A 21198-nucleotide genomic window follows, 5' to 3' on the forward strand; every position below is an offset into this window, starting at 1 on the left:
GTTAAAACTTAGAAAGGTTCACATTTTACATTTTAGGGAAGGTTTATCATTTACAGAAAAAGAGAATCGCCTTGTAAAGCTATGCACATGAAACAGTGAAGGCTGCGAAAAACTTATTGTTTGTTGTGCCAAGAAATATCACCACTGACCGCAAAAAGTTAGGTACCGTTCGTAATTTGATTTACATAAAGATTGATTTTCTCCATTTATAAGTTTACAACGCTGCATAGTTAAGGTTGTACTTCGCAAAAAAAATTTAACTTGTTTTCTAGTACCTTTTGAGATATATATATATATATATTATTTTATTTCATAAGAATAAATTGAGTTTAATTTAAAAAATTAAATTTAAATATTTAATTAAATATTCTTTGCGCCATTGCTGCAAGGAATGAAATTTAAATTCTTAACAAATACGTATAAAAGTAAAAAGGTAAAAAAGCAAATTTAAATTCTAAAAAAAGCTAAAATAATTTAAAATAATTTAAAAATATGCAAACATGTAAAAATTTAATTCTCAAACTAATCTATAATATCATTTAAATTCAGAAGAATAAGCAAATCAAGTGCAAAATCTATCCATGAAAATAAATCTACTAGTTTAATTAAATTAAACAATTAAAAAAAATTTTTTTTAAATGCATATGTGAATGATCGTAGAGTAGGCAGGAGACAGACTTATCAAGGGGAAGTTGCCTCCAAACCTAACTCTCCAATCATTCAATTCGTCTTTCGTCATTCATGCAGGCGAGGGTAAAAGTCAAAACCAAAAGTAATTCCAATAAAGTGGTATCCTTAGAAATTTATATTTAAGTATTAACATTTAAGAATTAAAGTTCAAAAAGGAAAATACTAATTAAGTCTTTTGAGAAACAAGCAAGTAAAGTCAGAAATTAAACTTTTTCTTAAAAAATTAAATTTTTTAAAAATTAATTTTATTAAATAATAAAAAAATCTAGAAACCAATGTATTTTAGAAATTCTTGTCTACAGAAACTTCCCCTACGCGAATATGCATATCAATAAAAAGAAACTATAAAAGAACTATACATAATTCACATAAACTAATAAGAAATAAGAAACAAAAAGAACTAATTCACAATTTTTAAAATAAATATATATTTAAAAATATAATTTCATATTTAGAAAATGCTTAGATACTACATAAAAAATTAAAAAAAATACTTAAAGCAAGTAAATAGTAAGTTTTAATTCTAACTTACCTACTAAATGAGTGTTGGGGTCTGCAAAAGTGTTGTGAAAGTGAAGTAAGTGTGTTCTTCAAATTATATAGATGGCGCTTATGTAGGTAAAGTTGAGTGTCAAGCTGCTATCTTTGTTATAGTAAAAAAAATTTTTGTAAATATTAATATTAATTAAATTAAATTAAATTAAAAATCCTAAAGGTAGTAATATCAATTATTTAGGGAGTTAAGTAACTGAGCTAATCAAGAGATGTAGGTTTGCTTGAAGGAAATTAAAGTGAAGTGGTATGTGAAAAAAATGTAAACTGTTTGTAAATTGAAATGTGTGTTCTGTTGAAAAATTGTGAAAATTGTTAAAAAAATTTAAGTGAAAGATATTTTTAGTGAAAATTGCAAAAAATTAAAGTAATGTAGAAAAACTGAAATGTTTTAATATTAAAGTTTTAAAGTAAAATTTCCCAAAATTTTTTGAAATGAAGTCCTTAAAAAACCTCTAAAAATTCCTTTAGGAAGTTAAAAAAAATTAAATTTGATGAAAGAAAATATTAAAAGTTTAATGAACTTGATTTAATTGGTATATCAAAACTTAACTAAATACTGCCGAAAGTATGGAAAATTAGAAGAAGATTAAAGTCTTCACTCAATTCGGGCTATAATTGAGACTTTTGAAAAGAGTTGGCCCTTTATTAGTGAAAGGAAAGAATCCAGTATTGATTAAATATACATATTTACAAAATATTTACAATAAAAATTTACAATAATTTCTCTACTCTTTTATATCCTTCATTACCCTCCAGTTAAGGTTTAAGGTAATGTTATCATATCCAAAAGAGCCAAAAAATTATAAAGTCAAGGCCTGCCTTTTTAATATATAAATTAATAAATATTGGTGGTACTTGGTATCAACTTGTACATTAATTAGTTTTATGATTTCTTCCTTTAAATCGTCATTTTCAGTACATATATTTTTTATTCTGATAATTTGGCTATGAAACGTGTTTTCTATTACTTTTCTAGAGATATACTTAAATGTAAATTTCTAAGGATACCACTTTATTGGAATTACTTTTGGTTTTGACTTTTACCCTTGCCTGCATGAATGACGAAACACGAATTGAATGATTGGAGAGTTAGGTTTGGGGGGCAACTTCCCCTTGATAAGTCTTGTCTCCTGCCTACTCTACGATCATTCACATATGCATTTAAAAAAAAAAAAAAAAAAAAAAAAAAAATGTTTAATTTGATTAAATTAGTAGATTTATTTTCATGGATAGATTTTGCACTTGATTTGCTTATTCTTCTGAATTTAAATGATATTGTAGATTAGTTCGAGAATTAAATTTTTACATGTTTGCATATTTTTAAATTATTTTAAATTATTTTGGCTTTTTTTAGAATTTAAATTTGCTTTTTTACCTTTTTACTTTTATACGTATTTGTTAAGAATTTAAATTTGTTTAAATTTATATATTATTTTATTTATAAATATGAGTTAAAAACTTCCTAAAATTATTTTATTCGCAATAATAAATGAGTAGTTTACACAACAATGTTTTTTATAATGCGTACCATACTTTAATTGCAGATTATCTCGTGCTTAGCGTGGAAGTTGGTAATCAGTACACGAGTATATTTGTAGATAACCTGTAAAATGTATATACTAACTACGAAATATAAGATTCAGCGAGTATGTAAAAATTGCCTTTTAATGGAAATCTTTATTTTATGTAATGGCATTAAGAACTACACAATCACGTATCGGTGTATTTTTAACTCATATCTCATTTAACTATCTGTTGGGTATTTGTATTACTTGTTTTCATTTGCAGAGTTTTGGAAATGTTAGAATAAATGCCTGATGTAAGTTCTAGGCCTCGAATACTTCGCGAATTGTCATGATTTGTTTTGCAACTGCCACAGTCATCCTGCAGTAAAATTATGATTGATTAGTTGCTTCTCTAATCACATACTCGTATATGAACGAGTAAATGTTTCTTATCATGAAATAAAATTTTTTGATCGATGTTTCGTACTATAAATGCACAAATATACTTTGTATGTTTATAGTACGAAAGCTTATAAGTGTTGAAGTGCTAAACTGAAATCCGAAAAATTACGTATCCAGTTTCTTTTTCTTTTGGGGTAGGGGACTGTTGTTTACGGAAAATTCTACTTTAAAATGTCAAAAATTTTTTGCTTTTCCCGGAGTGCTGTCTATTTATACATACATTGCAAATAGACAGATTTACTGTATAGTACTCGCTCATTATCTATCCAGATTTGATTTGAAGAACTTCCTTTCCTCAGCTTTGATTATTTTATTATTGCATAGTAATATTTGTTTAATTTAAAAAAAACCTAAGTATTCCTTTAACAGACAATAAATAGAAAAGTTACTTTTTTATGATTTTGAATGTTTACGTATAATTTTTTACTATTAATATCTGTCTGCATTAATTCACCCACACTCCTTTAGACTGGCATGCTGATCCTAGTGCGCTACCGGAAGTACGGTCATGCTTTATTGTCATGCTATCAAAAAGCCTAACCATTCGTATGGGTAGGCAACCCTGGTTTTGTTTTTTTATTCACGCTTTGTAACCATGATGTTTGTAAGGAAAGCAAAATTCTTTTCCCATACGTTTTCCTTTCTCGCTTCTGTTCTAACTTTGTTTCTAGAATTTTTATTCCTTAAGAGTAAAAAATTTTAATTTTTGCTTTTTTTTAGAGAACCAGAATTTTATATGAAGTGATTCCTTTAGTATATTTTGAGGAATTTATTTATTCATTATTGTATATTCTCAGATATGCAGTTTGCTCAGCCATCAGCTGTGCTGGAGGCTGTGTATAGTCCCAAGAATCTGATGTATTACGTCGGCTACCATTACTCTTGTGAGACGAACCTTAACGTTTTTCTGAAATGTAGGTTAAACGGACGTCTGGTCATGAAAATCGGAGTGCATTCTAGTATATCGAGGGCCACGAAAAAGTTGCGAGCACTGAGGTTGCTGGCTGTTGCGAGAAGTGTACGCGCGGTAACGGAATCACGTCATTGCTTACTTCTTTCCCATTGTCGTTAAAATTCGCTTGAGAATTATAATTTATTTCATTATATCTTCGCTATGTAATATGCAATCAAAGTGGTTATTGAAACAACGTAATCCTCTCTTTTGTTTCAAAGTGGTAGTTGCTGATGTGTCATGTGCGACGTTTCGTATGCAATTAGTTTCTTTGCTTCAACAAAAGCAGTTTGCTTTTGCAGTCCTTGGATTACTGTTTACATGCAATGAAATCACCCCCAGTTTCCGAGGGTAACGACAGGGTAATGTGTGAATTTTCTGTGCATAAATCTTTTGACAAATAAGGCATTGAAATATGTAGAAGTTGTGTATCTTTTGAAATCCATCTTTATACATGGTTTACTTACTCTTATCTATATTAATAAAAAAAAATAGAAGCTCCAGATAGTTCAGTTTTTTCGGCTTCTATTCTTTTTATCGTATAATTTTGTTACTGTTTCCTCATTTCGAAGTTAAGTGCAGCATTGTTATAGATATTCTTATATTGTATAAAATTGATGTGGTAAACATTGCGCCTTCATAGTAATTAAAAAAAAGTGAAGTACTATAAAATGTTTTAGTGAAGATTTTGTATGTTGAGCTAGTTCTCGAAAATTTTACTTTCCTAATTTCATTTTCACTCTGAACGTGTTTGTTTTTAGTAGAACTTGCATTTATAGTTTCGTCGTAAGGTACATACAGTTTGCGCATTGTTTGTGTACTCTTACGATTATTTATTGACCAAGCTTTTTAGTCTGAATTTTAAAATAATGCTTATCTAATGGCTCAAATTCTGCCTTCTGCCTAATTATCGGCAGAAAATCAGCTCATTAGCTGATTTCATAAAATAAACTCTGAATGGAATATTTTAGGTATCCCAAAGGTCGTTTTAATCTATTTCTTAACAAATTTATATTATTATGCATCAGTGAAAAATTAATATTTGAGCTGAAGATCAATATGGAATTGGTTTTGCTTCATTGCAAGGAAGAATCTGCTTCTTTCTCCTCCTCTATGTAGCTATGTATGTTCCGCCTCTATATCTCTATGTACCTGAGACCGTACTAAATGCATGTGATTAACCTTTCTCTTTAATACGAAAATTCGCTTTCTTTGCTAGTCTTGAAAAGTGAAATGACAGTAGAATGATGAAATCACATCTAAAACATTTGATGTCATCCAAAATGGGCTTTATTCTACTATTATAGTACGTCTTGTGCATTTTCCTTGCTCGTCGTACCAATCACAGAAAAATACAATAGTATTAAATTTCTATTGTAACTCCATATTTCAGTTGTGTCCCGTAAAAAAAAAAAAAAAAAAAAAAAAAAAAAAAAAAAAAAAAAAAAAAGGAATTGTTTCACGTGTTTTTGGAATCAACTGTTTCATTTTGCGGAAATGCCGAAGTGTATAATAATTTTTAGTGTATAAATTAGGTTTGTATTTCCACTTTATTTTGAATCTTTCTGTATGATTCTCTGAAATGGTAATTATTCTTTCATTCTCTTTAGGAATATTTGAAAGAATGGTCTTTAAATTTAAAGGAAGGTGATTTTTACATCTGTGGTATGATTGACGATTTTTGTAAATGGCTATATATTGATGCGATAAACAATTCAGAAAACTAGTTTCAAGTTTTATAATTACTACATTGAATGAATATATTTTTTCACTTTGACCGATAACTTGTGTATTTTGAGACAAGGACTGGCAAATTCAATTTCTGAGTGTATACTGTTTCATTAAGTTTTCTTAGTAATGCCATATTTTCAAATAGGGGGGAAAAAATTCCAAAAATAAATAATAAATAAAAACAGAAAATCGTCAACCATAGTGTATAGTTTTTTTGTCTTTTTTTATGTTCGTCGAATATTTTTTGCATTGACTAAGTATTTAAATGCAATTTTGGCTTGCTTCTGATTTTTTTCTGACGAATTTTCTTCATAGCTCATTTTGTCTAGTACTTCCATTGGAGACAATGCGTAGTTTTCCGACCAAAAAATGTTCAACGTTTTGAATTTTGTCAAGAAAGTTCTACATAAACGGTTTGTATTTTATTTATTTTAAGTATTTACCACTCGAATTCAATATTATTTATAAAATATTTTTTTGTGTGTGAAAATGTAAAAATTGTCTCATAACTTGAACTAACTCTCAGTAATTAATTTCCTGAATAATCTGCTAATGTTACGTTATTAGTTCTATGTAAAGTACGAACCAATGTTTTAAGTTTATTTTATTTTCGATTATACAAGCTCAAAGGTGGGCGAGGAGATTACCCGATTATTTACCTAATTTAATTTCTGATATTTCCCTTTTAAGCCTTTGTTTCCTCTCTTTTAATTGTAGGTGTAAGTTGTTGAGGTTGGAGTTTCCGGTGCTGTCAGTGTTTGAAGGAAATGCATTTTATCAAAGAAGTTATTGTGGGAACTATTATTTATTGATAACATATTTTCTTTTAGAATAAAAACAGTATGCTTTATTATCAAAGTATTTATTTCAAAGTTTCAAAAAAGCTTGCTAGTAGTCGAGTGTCTAAAGTCTCGATTACTGACAGTTTATCCAAAGCAATTTGCGTTCGAATCTCATTCAATAAATGGACTGGTGTGTTCCGGTTTTCGTGGCACATCTCATGTAATAAGAGCATGCTTTTTTTGAAAAGTCTTTCTTTCTTGGGCATATTACCTCTTTTTAAGAAGACATGCTGTAATTCTATCAAATTCGATCTGAAGTTTCAATGACTGATATTAATGGTAGCTGTGAACTAAATATTCGAAGTACTTTATAGAATACATATTCTTATTCCGCTGTAAGATAAATGGCAGTGGGAATTAAATCAGAGCTCCATTAATATAGTCTTGGGCTTGATCGCGCAGCATTTTTCGGAGACCTTTTCCGTCCGCTTTCTTAGCTTTTAAAAATGAAAAAAGAAAAATTATTGTACTTTTCACACAATGAGATAATTAATTTGGGAATCTAAAATCTGAGGCTGTAAGCTGGGTAATGTGGGCTGAGATTATTCAGGGCTTCAATGAAAAGATAGTTGGAGCTGGGTAATATTTTATTTCCTTCGTGTGTCTCGTTTTCTTTTCTCCATAAGTAAAGCAAGAAGACATATTTGGCTGGTATTATAAAACAGCTGTCAGGGCTTCAACTGTTAATCGCGTTTTTGTTTGTGTTTACGAAGATGAATCTCAGTTGAATTTAGCTGCCTCACAGTACTGTATTCTTGACTTTCGAACTGTCTTAAAATTTCGATTGTCGCTGAACAGTTGTTTTGAACGTTGACATTGTGTTTAATGTTGGTGTTATTTAAAGAATTTATCTTGCGACTTTTTGTTTCTCAGTTTTGGTTTCTGTGCTTCTAAATTACGGCTATATTCAATAATACTCTTAGTAGTGTGATTTCCTGTTTCTCGATTTTGTTTTCTGTGCTTCTAAATTACGATGTGTCTAATAATATTTTTAGTACCGTATATACTCGCGTATAAGTCGATACCGCGTATAAGTCGACCCCCCCCCCACTTCGACATAAAAAATTCGTAGAAAATAAGAAACCCGCGTATAAGTCGACCCCCCACTTCCGAAATCGATCGAGAAACTTCGAAAAAAATTTTTTAAGTACTACATTTATTCAAAATCATCTGAGAAAAAAAGTAAATATACGATAAAAAATACCTTGGTAAATAAACAAAATCAAAATCCTTCAACGTCTGATTCATAGTCAGATTCGCCAAACATTTCATAGAACTCTTCTGTCGTCATTGGCTCGTCATACATATTTTCAGTCTCGAACTCTGTATTGTTACAATCACTACTACAGCCTTCGTCGTCATTTTCACTTTCAAAAACAGCATCATCTTCCGTGGCGTCTAGTTCGTTGCTAATACAACATTTTTTAAATGATTTTATAATCATTCAGAGGGTATTTCGCAGGCATTCGCATTTTTCAGGAGCAAAAACATAAAAATTTCTAAAAGTGTCCACAATTTTGGCCACCACTGTAGTTCGTAAAATAATTTAAGTCATGAAATTACTTCAAGTAAGTGACTTATTTGATAAGTCGTCCAATTCGAGTACGGGAAGAAAACAACTGCATTATACAAAGAAATTTTTGAACTTCCGATTCTTTTAATTTTTTATGGCCCCGCGTATAAGTCGACCCCCCACTTTGAAGTCTTTTTTTTTTTGCCCAAAATATCTCGACTTATACGCGGGTATATACGGTATTTTGATTTCAATATTGCTTTTTCGAAGCTCATTGTTATTGATTTGTAACAGCCACAGCATTTCAGCTATTCCTCATTCTGTACTCTTCAAAAATTGATGTTCCTGCCATTGAGTTTATTTCCGGTTTTGTGATTATGCTTGAATAATTTAGGCTTTAATTCGAACTTTCCTAATTTCGAACAATTATTTTGAACAGTTATTTGCAACAATTATTGCAACAGTTAGCTCTGTGTGTATTTAGATATTATGAAGGTTTTTTTAATGTGCTTGGATACTCGATAACTGCTATTCTGGCGTGTTGGTTTCTTACTTGAACGTGACATTAATTACGAGTTTAATAACGAAACTAATAAAACTTGAGATTCAATGGACAAAATGTTATATTTAAGGACTGAGAAGAAATTTCGAAAAAGAACAAGAGATTGACGTAAATGTTTCTTATTTATAAATCGCTGATATTGATGTATAATTTTACATTTTTTATGAAGTTGAATTATTATCATTTGTTAGTGTAATAATCATTTTGAGTTGTGGAATAGCTAATTGCAAACATTTGTAAAAAATAAAAAATCGATCATTCGAGTCGAAAATGAAATGAAATGAAGTGACCTGAATAATTCCTCCAAATATATAGTAAGTGCTTATCTGACTACCTGTGGAAAGCTCTCGTAGACTACTTTTAAAGTGAAAAAGATCTTTATTTGCACTGCACTTGAGGAAAATCACGAAAACACTGCCGCGAATTCGGTGTGACGCTTCTTGACAGTTTGCGATAAATATCTGAATAAAATAATGCGTATACCATTTTCCATTCATTTTTAACCCATTGCACTCGAAACCTTTTTGCGGCTGATCTACCAGCAGTACAAGGACGATTATTCGCGAAAAGGCGGATTAAAAATTAGGAAATTGCACAGGGGAAAAAATATTATCGCCCTGTATTATATTTAAAGAAACTAAATAATGAAGAACCTACATGGATGTATGTATGTTTCTCAGATTGGGGGGGGAATCACCAAATATTATACCCCAGTATTACATTTAAAGAAACTAAGTAATGAAGAATCTACATGAATGTGTATGTGCCCTGCTAAAAATGCCCCATAGAAACCAGTAAAACTTTTTATGGGTACCCATAAGATTTTATGGGTTTTTATTGACTTTTACTGGTTTCTGTTGGTCTCTGTGGGTTTTTCTTACTGGTTTCAAAATGACCCATAGAAACCAGTAAAACTTTCTACTGGTACTTATAGAATTTTTGATGGTCTCTACTGACTTTTACTGGTTTCTATTGATCTCTGTGGGTTTTTCTTACTGGTATCACTTGACACCCATACAACCAACATTCAATGGCACAACTTTGTACTAGTTTGTATAGGTTTATATTGACTTTTACTGGTTTTCTTACTGGTATCAATATAATAATAAATCTTCTGTTGGTTTATATGGGTTTATGCTATTTTTTTATCTGACGTTAATAGACTTCTTGTAAACAATAAAATTAACAGAATGAAAATATGATCTCTTTAAGACCATCAGAGTAACCTGGAAACGCAGGTGGTCGTTTTAGAGAGGGTTTTTACTAAATATGCTTATTTATTTGATTTAAAAATTGTTCAATGCGAGAAACACATGTGTTTCTCGCATTGTGAGAAAACAACGATAACTAGAATAATCAAATTTTGAATAACATAGTCCTCCGCCCGAACATGGGCATCTGGAAGCCCGAATTAGTATTATTGACTATTTGATATTTTGTAAAACTTTTAGCGAATTTTTGATTAAAAAACTGAACGAAACGAGCAGTGGCAACATAGTAAGGAATAAAAGATTTTATCTCCAGCGCGCGAGACTGTGTATCGGAAATTCTGAAGATAATGCTGTAAAAAAAAAAAAAAAAAAAAAAAAAAAAAAAAAAAAGAGGCCCGTTTGGGATAATGTAAAATCTGAAAGCTTTGAGATTTATGTATTTATTTTAATTTGAAGCACTTTCTAACATCGCGCACTACAATTTTATACCGCAGAAGAGTTTACAAATAGAAGAATGAGGCGGCTCTTTGGAATAATTATAGCAAGATAAACGTTGGGGTTAGTTGTTCATATAATTTACATTTTTCTGAATAACAATGTCAAGTAATTGTTATTTTCTGATGAAATTATTAAAAACATTTTTTTAAAAAATGTATTAAAAGTGCTGGAATAATTCATAGAACAGAAGGTAAAGTGTTCTTATCAGGAAATGAATGTCGAAAAATCTGTTGGTCAAAATTACTTAATAATCCTTACATTTTTCATTAAAACTGGCCCGTTAGTACTTCCGGATTTCTTCTGCGTATATGATATTTAATGAAGCAGAAATCCTATATTTCATAAAGCCGATTACGTGTGCATATTAATTGTTGCGTTTCTTTTAACCATTCGTAACTTTTTTTTGCAATTTTCTGGGTAGCATTTTGTTATTGATCATAGAATAATAATCAGTGTCCAGCGCTCGAAGCAGCTGTGCCGCTCCTATGGCAACAGACTTGCGCACCAGTTGCGGAAAATACTTCTCGATCGATTTTCTTAGGAGAGTTCGAGAACTGTTTCTCTGAGAATCATTAAGTATTTTCAAGCCCGTTTGCACATTTAGGGCGATCTCTTAATAATGAGATCGTACCTACCTTTCTCTTAAGCAAATGTGAAAAGAAAATAACTAAACGTTATTATGTTGTTTTTCGTGCATTCTGTTGAATATTGCTACGTTTTTAATATGGGACATAATGCTATAGCGTATTATAAAGAGTTGAATTTATACTCAGATTATGTCATAAAGTTGAAGAATTATTTCGTGAAACTATGAAAAATTTACATATAAAATTTTGATGCTAACGTGTATTCATGCAGAAAAAAAGTGGCATCAGTAATTCTAAAATAGAGGATGAGACATGTATATGAAAAGGATGTATGGCATTTACTATAACGACATGCATCAAAAGTCCCTTTTCATTGGAATTAAAAAGGCGATAATAGTTTTGTATGTTCCCCTTTTCCTTTTTTTTTTTTTTTTTTTTTTTTTTTAAAGAGTCTAAAGGGATTTGAGTCCCGAAGGACTATTACTTTCGTTTTGGCATTTTGCGTCGGACTCCTATAACTCAAACTGTTGCCGCAAAATGTTAAGAGTCCTGCATTGTATTTGAAGAAATTAAATAATGAAAAATCTGCATAAATGTATGTATATTTCTCGCATTGTGATAAAACAACGGTATCTAGAGCCATCCAATTTTGAATGACGTAATCCTACTGCGAATATGGGCATTTGAAATTTAGAATTTGTTTTACTATCGATTTCATATTTTTTAAAACTTTAACGAATATTTGAGTAACAAACTCAACGATTTAAAAGCGAGCAATGGCAACACTGTACCGGGGGGGGGACCTTTTTATCTCCAGCGCGTCGAACTGTGCATCGGAAATTCTAAAGATATGCTCATTTTAAAATTATTTTGCGACATTGCTATTGAACTAATGGTTTAAGTGCAAAGAACGTATTTAATAAATAAAGGTAACACACAAAACGTTAAAAAACGCCCCTTTGAACATAATTTAAAATACGAAACGTTTCAATTTTTTTTTTTTTAACTTCTTTGTGGTGATTGTTTAAAAGTTAGAATTCGCACGATTGCTGTCTTTTTAGTCATTGCTGCTTATTCATCTAGCCGCTTAAAATTAGAACTGTTGTAGGTAGGTTCATCCAAGTTTTATATCGAGAACGGGTTGTACTGACTGTAGCGTAGTTTTTGCGGTTTTTTCATAAACAAAAATATCCCGCAAGGAGTCAGCTCCCTTCCAGGGAGGGACATGTCCATCAGCACCCTAGTGAACTGGTAAATTCGTCATGGGTTCGAAGTTCTATACTAATGTATCTATTTCAAAGGTAATTCCCGTCGAATGTTGTGCTGTAATAAATTATTTTGTTATTTATGAGTACCATTATGTTATATATTAAGTTTAGCTTTGTTATATATCTAGTTTAGCTTATCGCAAACTGAAGTAATCTAACTCATTTCTCAAATAAAACTTTATTGATGGGAAGTAAGGTAGCGAAATCCATTTTCTTTTTTAAAACTTGAGTTCCGATAAATTTATTGTACATTCTACCCTCCCCAACTTTAAATTTCAGTTTCTTTGTTTTTCTGCCCTTTCTAATTCCTTCTGTGAATGAAGGGAGTATTGTAATCTGAAAATATTTCAGGTATCATATTTCAAAAGAAATGTCTTTTTTGACTGTTTCCAAAAACCATTTGGACTTTTTTTTTTTTTTTTTTTTTTGCATGACATCTGTACGTGCGAGCAGAATAAAGGACTGTTTTTTCCCAAACGGATTGTAAAATGGATTTAAAGTGAATTCAGAAGGGATTTTTTTTTTCGTGACGTCTGTACTTACATACGTATGCGTATATCTCGCATAACTGAAGAACAATTAGCCGTAGAACGTAAAAATTTAGTCTATGGGTCTGCTATAACATCTAGTTGTGCACTACCCTTTTTTATTACAATGGACAGAATCAAGTGATATATAAAGAAATAAATTTAGAACTAATTTTTCACAAAGACCAAAAATTTAAATTTAAATAAATTTCAAAAGATCCTATAAATGTAGAATATAATGATGTAGAGTGAAAAATAAAACTGAACCATCACAAGAAAAACCAGAAATAGTTTCTTTCTTTGTATTTTTACTGATCAGTTTTCTGCGGCATAATGCGCGAAAATTCTTGGAGTAATTACATTTATTCTGAATAATAATTTTTTGTATATATATACATTTTTTTATTTATAATAGCTTATATATATATATATATTTTTTTTTTTCCCTCCACGTTACTTACGTACGGGGTTCGTGCGGATTTGGAGTGAATAACGACGACAGCACTTGATGGAATATCAAAACACACTTTATTACTTGGAAAGTTATTATTATGCTTGATAAAATATACTAAATTTTTAAAAATCAATCTCAATTTCAAAAATAAAAATATGTAGAAATTCTAATTTGTGAAATGAGGCGCTACAACCAGCTTTTTCTTGACAATTATACACGCTGCAATAGGCAACCAATGTTAAATTTCTGCAAGTCGTCCCTACTCCTCCGGATGTGATGAAGGTGACAGCCGGCAGCGCCTCAGACGAGGGAGAAAACCCGTTTGGGTTAGTCTATTTCTTATAAGGTCCATCATTAGGATTCTATTACACCTTCAAAATACAGCTGTGAAGTTAACAAATGACAGCTCATTCGAGTTTTCAATCTTCTTCTTTCTATAGTACTTCTTACGGAAAACCTAATGCAACCAGCTCCCGACTCTTCGGTTCAGTCGTTCCGGGAGCTCAACACACACTCTTGACGATGCACTAACCGCGATACACGAAGAGACTCTTTCGATGAACTCGCTGCCCGGCTTTCAACTTGATCGATTCCGCACGGACTGACTTAACTCGAGACACTATCTCGCACTGACTCTCCGCGTACCAGCAGAGTTTATATAGTTTTTGGCTTGTGTTCGAGAACATTCTGGGCTAAACCGGTAAGATTACGTTCCAGAAAGTTCTCCTTCCGTCCATGGCATATCGCCAAATGTGGAAACCCTGCCTTCCATTGCCATTTGATGGCAACCCTAAACCTGCTTTGCGGGGAAGCTATCTTACCGCGCCTGCACATTTCGTAATAACATATATATATATACACCCACTCCCTTACTTACCCTACCTTTATTTTCGCAATCGTCAATTGGACGTGGTCATAGACGCCAATTACAGAATTGTCTTAATTGATGAAAATATTCATGTTTGGGCAATGTCCAATTAAAAAAATAATATTTTTCGGAAAGTAAAAAAATCCAATCTTTAATGCGGTCTCCCGGTTTCTATACTGATATTTGGGAAAGTTTTGCATTCGTTATGAAAATACAAAATTATATGGAGTTTGAATTCCTTATGACAAAAATTGGTGTATTGGAGTATTTAATTTCAAAATTTGCCATTTTTGATGTCATATTCAATTTTCCTTGAAAGATCGGTTAATTAATTAGAATAATTCGAGGGAATAAGCTTAAAAGAAGTGCAACGAAAAATGTGTGTAATTTAATATCACCGTACAAGGAAGTCATGTGGTATACACGTGAGATCTTAGAGTTTATGCATACAACATTAAGCAAAATAAAAGTGGCGCATATAAATTGCAGTTTGGAAACTAAAATCAGTGATAACGATCTGGAATTTTTAGATTGGTTAACGGGATAACAGTTATATTTCTGTTTAACTAGTTACTACACATTTCAGCTAATAGCTATAAAATGCCGTTTTAATTGTGTAAGAGACAGCACGATTAAAATGCCAAAATTTCCACAAGTAAAATATTTAAGCTGTGTCGTAGAACTTTTCTGATTAACTAAGCCCTATGTGAAATAAATAAAATAAATTCTCGATTTAATTTTTATATGAATTATCTTACTGTGGTCATACAACTTTCAAAATACATTCATACACATATTTGAAATGCAGATTTAGCGACACAGACAGAAATCATGCTCCGAAAATATTCCGACATATGCTTGGGAGCTGAAACGTAAAATATTGATGGAGGGAAGGATTTCTACTTTCACCGTTCTGCAAACGTGGACCGGCCTAAGAAAATTTTTTTTGAGGAAATCAGTTTTTATCATTACATTATTTCGAATCTAAAATGGTGTTTAGATGAGTAATTTAAGTAAGTTATGCTATAAAAATAATACATGCATGCAACTGCCTTTTAAGTATTTTTTAGCGTATAATTATATTTTTAAATGTCATTGCCTTAATTTTTAACTTCAGTTGTAGGAATCCTGGATAATGGAATTTGCTTTTTCCTTTCTTTCTTATGGTATAATTTTAAATATGTGGCGAGATCAATAATCGATATATCAATATTTGTACTATAAAACCTCTTGACTCGTGTGATTTTTCGATGTTGCTGTTACTTCCTTCACTGAACGTCTCAGACATAATTGAGACTGTTCTTTTTCTAGTTACGAAAAAATAGAAGTGTACACAAAAAGACGCCTATAAAAGGCATCTTTTTATGCATATTTCACGGAATTGCCCTTATATTATTTTATAAGTAGTAAACATATTCAGCTGTATAACTTCAACCAAATATTTAGGCTTATCTTTTGCGAATTTAAGTGTTTTTACTAGCTGTTTTTTTTAACTGAGTTTTTTATAACCTGTATTCTTAATATTGATTCATTAAAAATATATCTGTTATTTTATATTTTCGTGCCTCTTAAGTCAAAAAGAGTCATTAATTATGGAATTTAGCAAGTGTACACTAACTAAAAAAACTGTAAGCTCAAAATTAAATTGAACCTTCTGTTAACCGATTTGTCACATTCTTACATAGTTATAAAAGAATATGTTTAATAAATTGTAATTGGACATTACTGAAAGCTATATAAATTTATATACAGATTTATTGACGTTTCTGGTGTGTTTTATTATTTGTATGTATATTGCGTTTGTAGTAAAAATTGCGTATTTGATGGAAATCTACACATACTGCATTAGTGAAATTCTGTTGATCTTTGTGCAATTCGAAGACTAGAAATACTGATTTTTTGCTTTTCCGAAAATTCTGGTGTATATGTTGATATACTTGTACTGCATAGCTTATTGATATTAAAATGAGTTACGAAAAAGAAAATATCATTAAGACAATTAAAGGCTATCTCCTCTTTAGAAGAATCTCTGTTGGTCAAGACTGTATCAGTGTTGGCTTCTGTGATATGAAATACTACTGATGTTACATGCATTGCTAAATCTAGACGATAAATCGAACTGAATGTGTTAGTTCAAGATTCGGAGTGATTTTGCCCATCAAGCCTAATGCTCGATATGTTCCATTCCCCTCCTCCTCTGTATTCAGTTTTGGCTTATCGAAGTTCCGCTGTATTTTGTGACAACAAATGATAAAATCAACTGGTATTTGCATACATTTTACGCAGATTGTCTGCGAGTTTTTTTAAACTATTGCGTATCACTAAAATTTTTTCTCACGTAATTTTGTTTTTCTGGTGATTCCCTCAGAAATACAGTTTGCGCTTTTTAAGTTTCAACTCTATTTTATACCCCCTCCCCCCCCAAAAAAAAGGCGAAGCCTTCACTTAAATAAACGATTGTTTGTTAGATGCTAATATAATCTCATTAATATTTGTGATATGCATGTTTTCGTGCAGCTTCTCGCTCATTAGGACTCGTGACAGGTTGTCCTTCGTGGACACCTACCTACCTTTCAAACGACGATTCTTTTTTTCGCGTTGGCCTATAGTTCTCATTCTATTCGCAAGTTTTTGTCTGACCTTGACAACCTCTGCCTTTTCTTTACAAAATTCGCTTCATTTTTGAGAAAAGTTGAGTCATGATTTATGTTACAAATTTTTGATGAACTACTTTTTTATTATTTACTTTCATTCTACTGTAAACTTTTGACGGTAAGGGTGACTTTTTGCTATATTTGAACATTAATGTTTTCTTTTTCAACTATTATTATCAGTTATGGAAAAAAAAAAAAAAAAAAATTTTTTCTTTCTTAGTGTAGTATGTATTACTTCTAAATGCTAGAACGAATAAATTGCATTAAGATCACTAGGCATCAAATGGCTTAGTCTACTTGCTAGGTGCTGTAGCATGGAGAAAGAATTATCTGTGTAAGTATATGCCACCATAATGTTCTAACTCATTAGACCTTGAGCCCTCTCAAACTGTATGGTGGTTAATAGAGTTAGACTGAAATCTCCATTGGGCCTGGATTCGAATACCGACGTAGATAGATATATTTATGATCGTATGGTATTTGCATATCGCTCTATTTCTGTCAATCCTGGCAGAGGTTGATAAGAAGGGTAATCTTTCCGCATTTTGATAGAGAAGTGTCATTTAAAATTGGAATGTAGAGAGGTAGCTTCCTACGTGCTTTGCTTAAATTAAGCAATGTAACGCCAGTGATTTTTTAATCTTTTAATGCTGTTCTCCCATTTTACATATGTCAGAATATATCTGCCCACTTTTGGGATTTTTTTTTATCTTAAGTGCATTCCTAATAAGTTTAAAATAATTAATTTTAGTATGTAGAAGCTGCTTGTAAATATTTTTCAAATAATCAAAGATCGGTAAATTAAAAAAAAATATATATATATATGGTTTATTTAATAATTTTAAAGGAATTGCGTGACGGACTAATCTTAATAAAGTTCAAGAGAGTATTAATATATAGATCACTTGATTTTGATATAATGAATCTTAATGAGAAACGTGTCACTTTTGTTTTTCCTTTAGCAATTCTAAAAAACGTGGAAAAATTCTTGAAAGAGCATAACGCAGGCCATTTTCGAACTCCAAACTGCTTCGCTGTTTCATATTAATTTCCAGTAGACTTGAAAAGCCTTATTCTCAAGTAGACTTAAACAGAACCTTATAGAAAAATAGATAATTAACGTTGATACAAATAGAACACAGATAAATGCAGGAATTACGTTTTTGGTAAGTTTTGTTTAGGATATGCTAATCAAAAGTCAGATTCTGTGGCTTGATTTCTCATCGAACATTCTTTTGCCTCTAAATTGATCTTTTAACTTCAGAAAATCGTCTTTACATTCAACAAGAATTTTGTCAGTTGAGCAGTTGAACAGGTGTCCTATTGAATCAAATTTAATGACTGCTTATTTCAGGGAAATTCCAAATGCTTACTGAATTTAGCTTTTTAGAAATTCTGGAAGTATTTGTTCTTTGCAGTCGAAATCAAGAATTTATCACAATTCCTCAAACAGTCAAGCATTTTTAATATTGATATTTCGCTAAACTAGAAGAAAAAATTATTTGGTGAATTATTATATTTTTTTTCGTTCCTTCCATTAGAATATTCGATTTATATACCAGCTCAAAAAGAGGCGCATGATTCATTCTTCATCTTCCAACAAAGAATAAATTTCCACCTTACCCTGTATTTCAAAAGATAATTTAAGTTTAGATCATAATTCCAACGCTTTGCCAATCTTACTTCGTCTTGAAAGTCACCGAGGATTTGTTAATGGTAAGGTTCAGAGCCCCTGTTAAGTAAAATTCGAATATGCATCATTTCGTTTCGAATTTATCCTAATTGAATTGGAATGTTTTTGAGGCCATTGTTTGTCGATATTTTATGCAGTGAATTTCATTCACTCATGGAGAACACTTTTTGCACAAATTAGATTTTGTTCCTAAGATTGCTACTGCTCTATTCACATAGTATTGATAAATATTGCCCCGCAAGCAAACATGGATTCTTTTCTAAACTATGGTTTTGTGAGTGTTTCCGGAAGTAACGAGATGTTAATGTTGATAAATAAACTTTGTACTTGGCAAATACTAACAACTGGGAACACGACGCTATCTTTGTCGATTTGAATTTGATTTGAATTGAATTGAAAGTAAAGCAGATATTGCAGACTTTTATCTCCTATAAACTTTATCCTTGATGTTAAAGGCCATATCGCTGCTTGTTTTTAAAAGAATATTGTCTGATAATGAATTATTGTAAGCTTTTTCCATTCTAGTCCAATTCAATATCGATTATTTTGAGAGCGCAGTAACTGGATTTATTTCTTCCTGTTGTATATGGTTTTGTTTGCTTTCTGTTTCAAGTGCTAAGACATGGGAAGCTTCCATTACCTTAAGATTTGGTGGAATGATCCTAATATAACGGAATTCCATGGAATGTCTCCAATGATACTAGTTTAATTTTTTTGAGAGATGTCCTGTAATGTCAGTCTGAAAGTAGTTTTTGTCATTGTCTTTGCGTTGAGGGTGATTAGTTTACAAACGTTGCTTCAAATAATTGATTTCATAGAATCATTTAGTAAAACTTCGCTACAAATAAACAGTGACCCCCCCCTTCTTTAGTGATAATGGATGCGAACTTATATTGAATAAATAAATCATAGTATATGAATATGTAATTCATTGATTTCTGTTTCTACTGCTTTCATGGCATGCTTACATTAAACTTTTCATTCCTGTGAGCCTCTTCTTACAGACCATCTCATTTCGAGGTTCTGTAAACCCTCTCCTGGAAATTCAGAAATTTACATTTCCGAAGAAATTCCTTACCCCGTTGAGAAACCCTCCCTTAGATCTGATTCTTTTTTTTTTGGAGGAATATGGAAGGGTGGTGACTTGTTGAACTAAGCACAACAGTTTCGTTAATGTTAAACATTCTAATACTAGAACGAATTCTTTTCACAGATATTTCTGTGTGTAACGTAAATATGAGCTTTATGGTCGTTTTACGTTTTAATAATATTAGAAGAAGCAGATTAGCGTACCAGAAGACTATTCGCACGAAATTAAGCTGGCAGGCATCAAAAACTCAGACGTTGAATTTTCATAATTCTGTCTTTATTTGTTGAATTAGATTGGTGTAGCTACTCATTTAAGAACAATGTTTAGAACTGGGGAGTGAGGTGCTATTAAAAAGTTTTCCCCAGCTTCGTACTAAAAAGTTGTCGAATATTGTGTGTTTTATGCGTCCTTTGTTTTAGATGAATAAAATTAACAGGAAGTTGAAAAGTAGATAATTATTAAAAGAGGAGAATATATTCCAGCTGAATTAACCACTTGGATCTCATTGTGTTAAGATTGCATTTCGAAAGCCTTGGACCCGTATTGCACTCAAGAGCATTAAAAATAGCGCCCCAAGAAAGGAGCGTCGGATTGAAATAAAATTTAATACACACAGATGAAAGATTAACTTTATCTCAGGATCAAGATAATTAAACAAATACAGTGTGTACAGTTAGAGAAATACAGTGTAACTTCAACAGTGCTTCGGACCGCTTTCTGCTGCAACACATGCCGTAACACGATCCAGCATAGAACTGATTAGATGTCTGATGTCTTGAGGCAGATCGGTCCACACATCTTAAACACCCACCTCCGAATCATATACAGATTGACACGGCGGCATCTGGCGTTTTAGCTGGTCCCACACATTCTGTATAGGAGACAAGTTCAGGGAGCCCATTGGCCATGGAAGAGTATGAGCATGACATAGGAAGTCTTGAACAACTCGAGCTGTATGCGGACGAGCATTACCTTGCTGGAAAATAGCTCTAGAAGACCATTCAGGAAAGGTCTCAAGTAGGGTCGAAGAATGATCAACATAACACTGGCTCGTTTAAAGTTCCACGTACCACAGTTAGAGTGGACTGGGCATCATAGGCTATGGCCCCCAGACCATTACGCTTGCTGTGCGGGCAGTGTGTTGTTCGCGACAGCGTGGGTGAAATTGACCCGTTCATCAGGGCGCTTGTACACTCGTGTACGTGATTGTCATCTCCTCCCAAAACGACCCCTCCCAAAACGACCATCACTAAACACCACATTTTGGTAATCAGTGGCATTTCTCTTTGCTTTGGCTTGGCACCACTGCAGATGGAGTCGCCATCTGCAGTGCAAAATAAGCAATCCATTTCGGTGTTAAAGGCAATACACTAAAGCAATCCATCTCGGTGTTAAAGGCAGTACACGAAAATCACGAACCATCAATCTAAAAGCAATAAATTTCGGTGTTAAAGGCAGTACACGAAAATGGCGCTTGGATTCCAGACTAGCTTCTGCAAAGCGTCTGCAAATTGTTTGTGGAACAGTTGGCACTTC

General features: G+C 31.9%; 1 protein-coding gene across 7 annotated transcripts in view; it reads left to right on the forward strand.

Annotated features, from left to right (window-relative positions):
- Klc (kinesin light chain) overlaps nucleotides 1-21198 on the forward strand; it is a 156002-nt gene that overhangs the window by 32056 nt on the left and 102748 nt on the right. Inside the window, exons 1-2 of one of the 7 annotated variants that reach the window (XM_085811416.1) lie at nucleotides 4238-4526; nucleotides 6211-6308. The exons of the other annotated variants lie outside the window; for them this stretch is intronic. Of the exons in view, the coding sequence (XP_085667542.1) occupies nucleotides 6265-6308 (44 nt within the window). The 5' untranslated portion in view covers nucleotides 4238-4526; nucleotides 6211-6264. Of the gene's footprint in view, nucleotides 1-4237; nucleotides 4527-6210; nucleotides 6309-21198 lie in introns of those variants that run through there. 7 annotated transcript variants of the gene reach the window in all.

The sequence above is a fragment of the Stegodyphus dumicola genome, chromosome 2, assembly GCF_044657685.1.
Source record: "Stegodyphus dumicola isolate Sdum_Otavi_A_Nest chromosome 2, ASM4465768v1".
In the NCBI taxonomy this organism is placed as follows: domain Eukaryota; kingdom Metazoa; phylum Arthropoda; class Arachnida; order Araneae; family Eresidae; genus Stegodyphus; species Stegodyphus dumicola.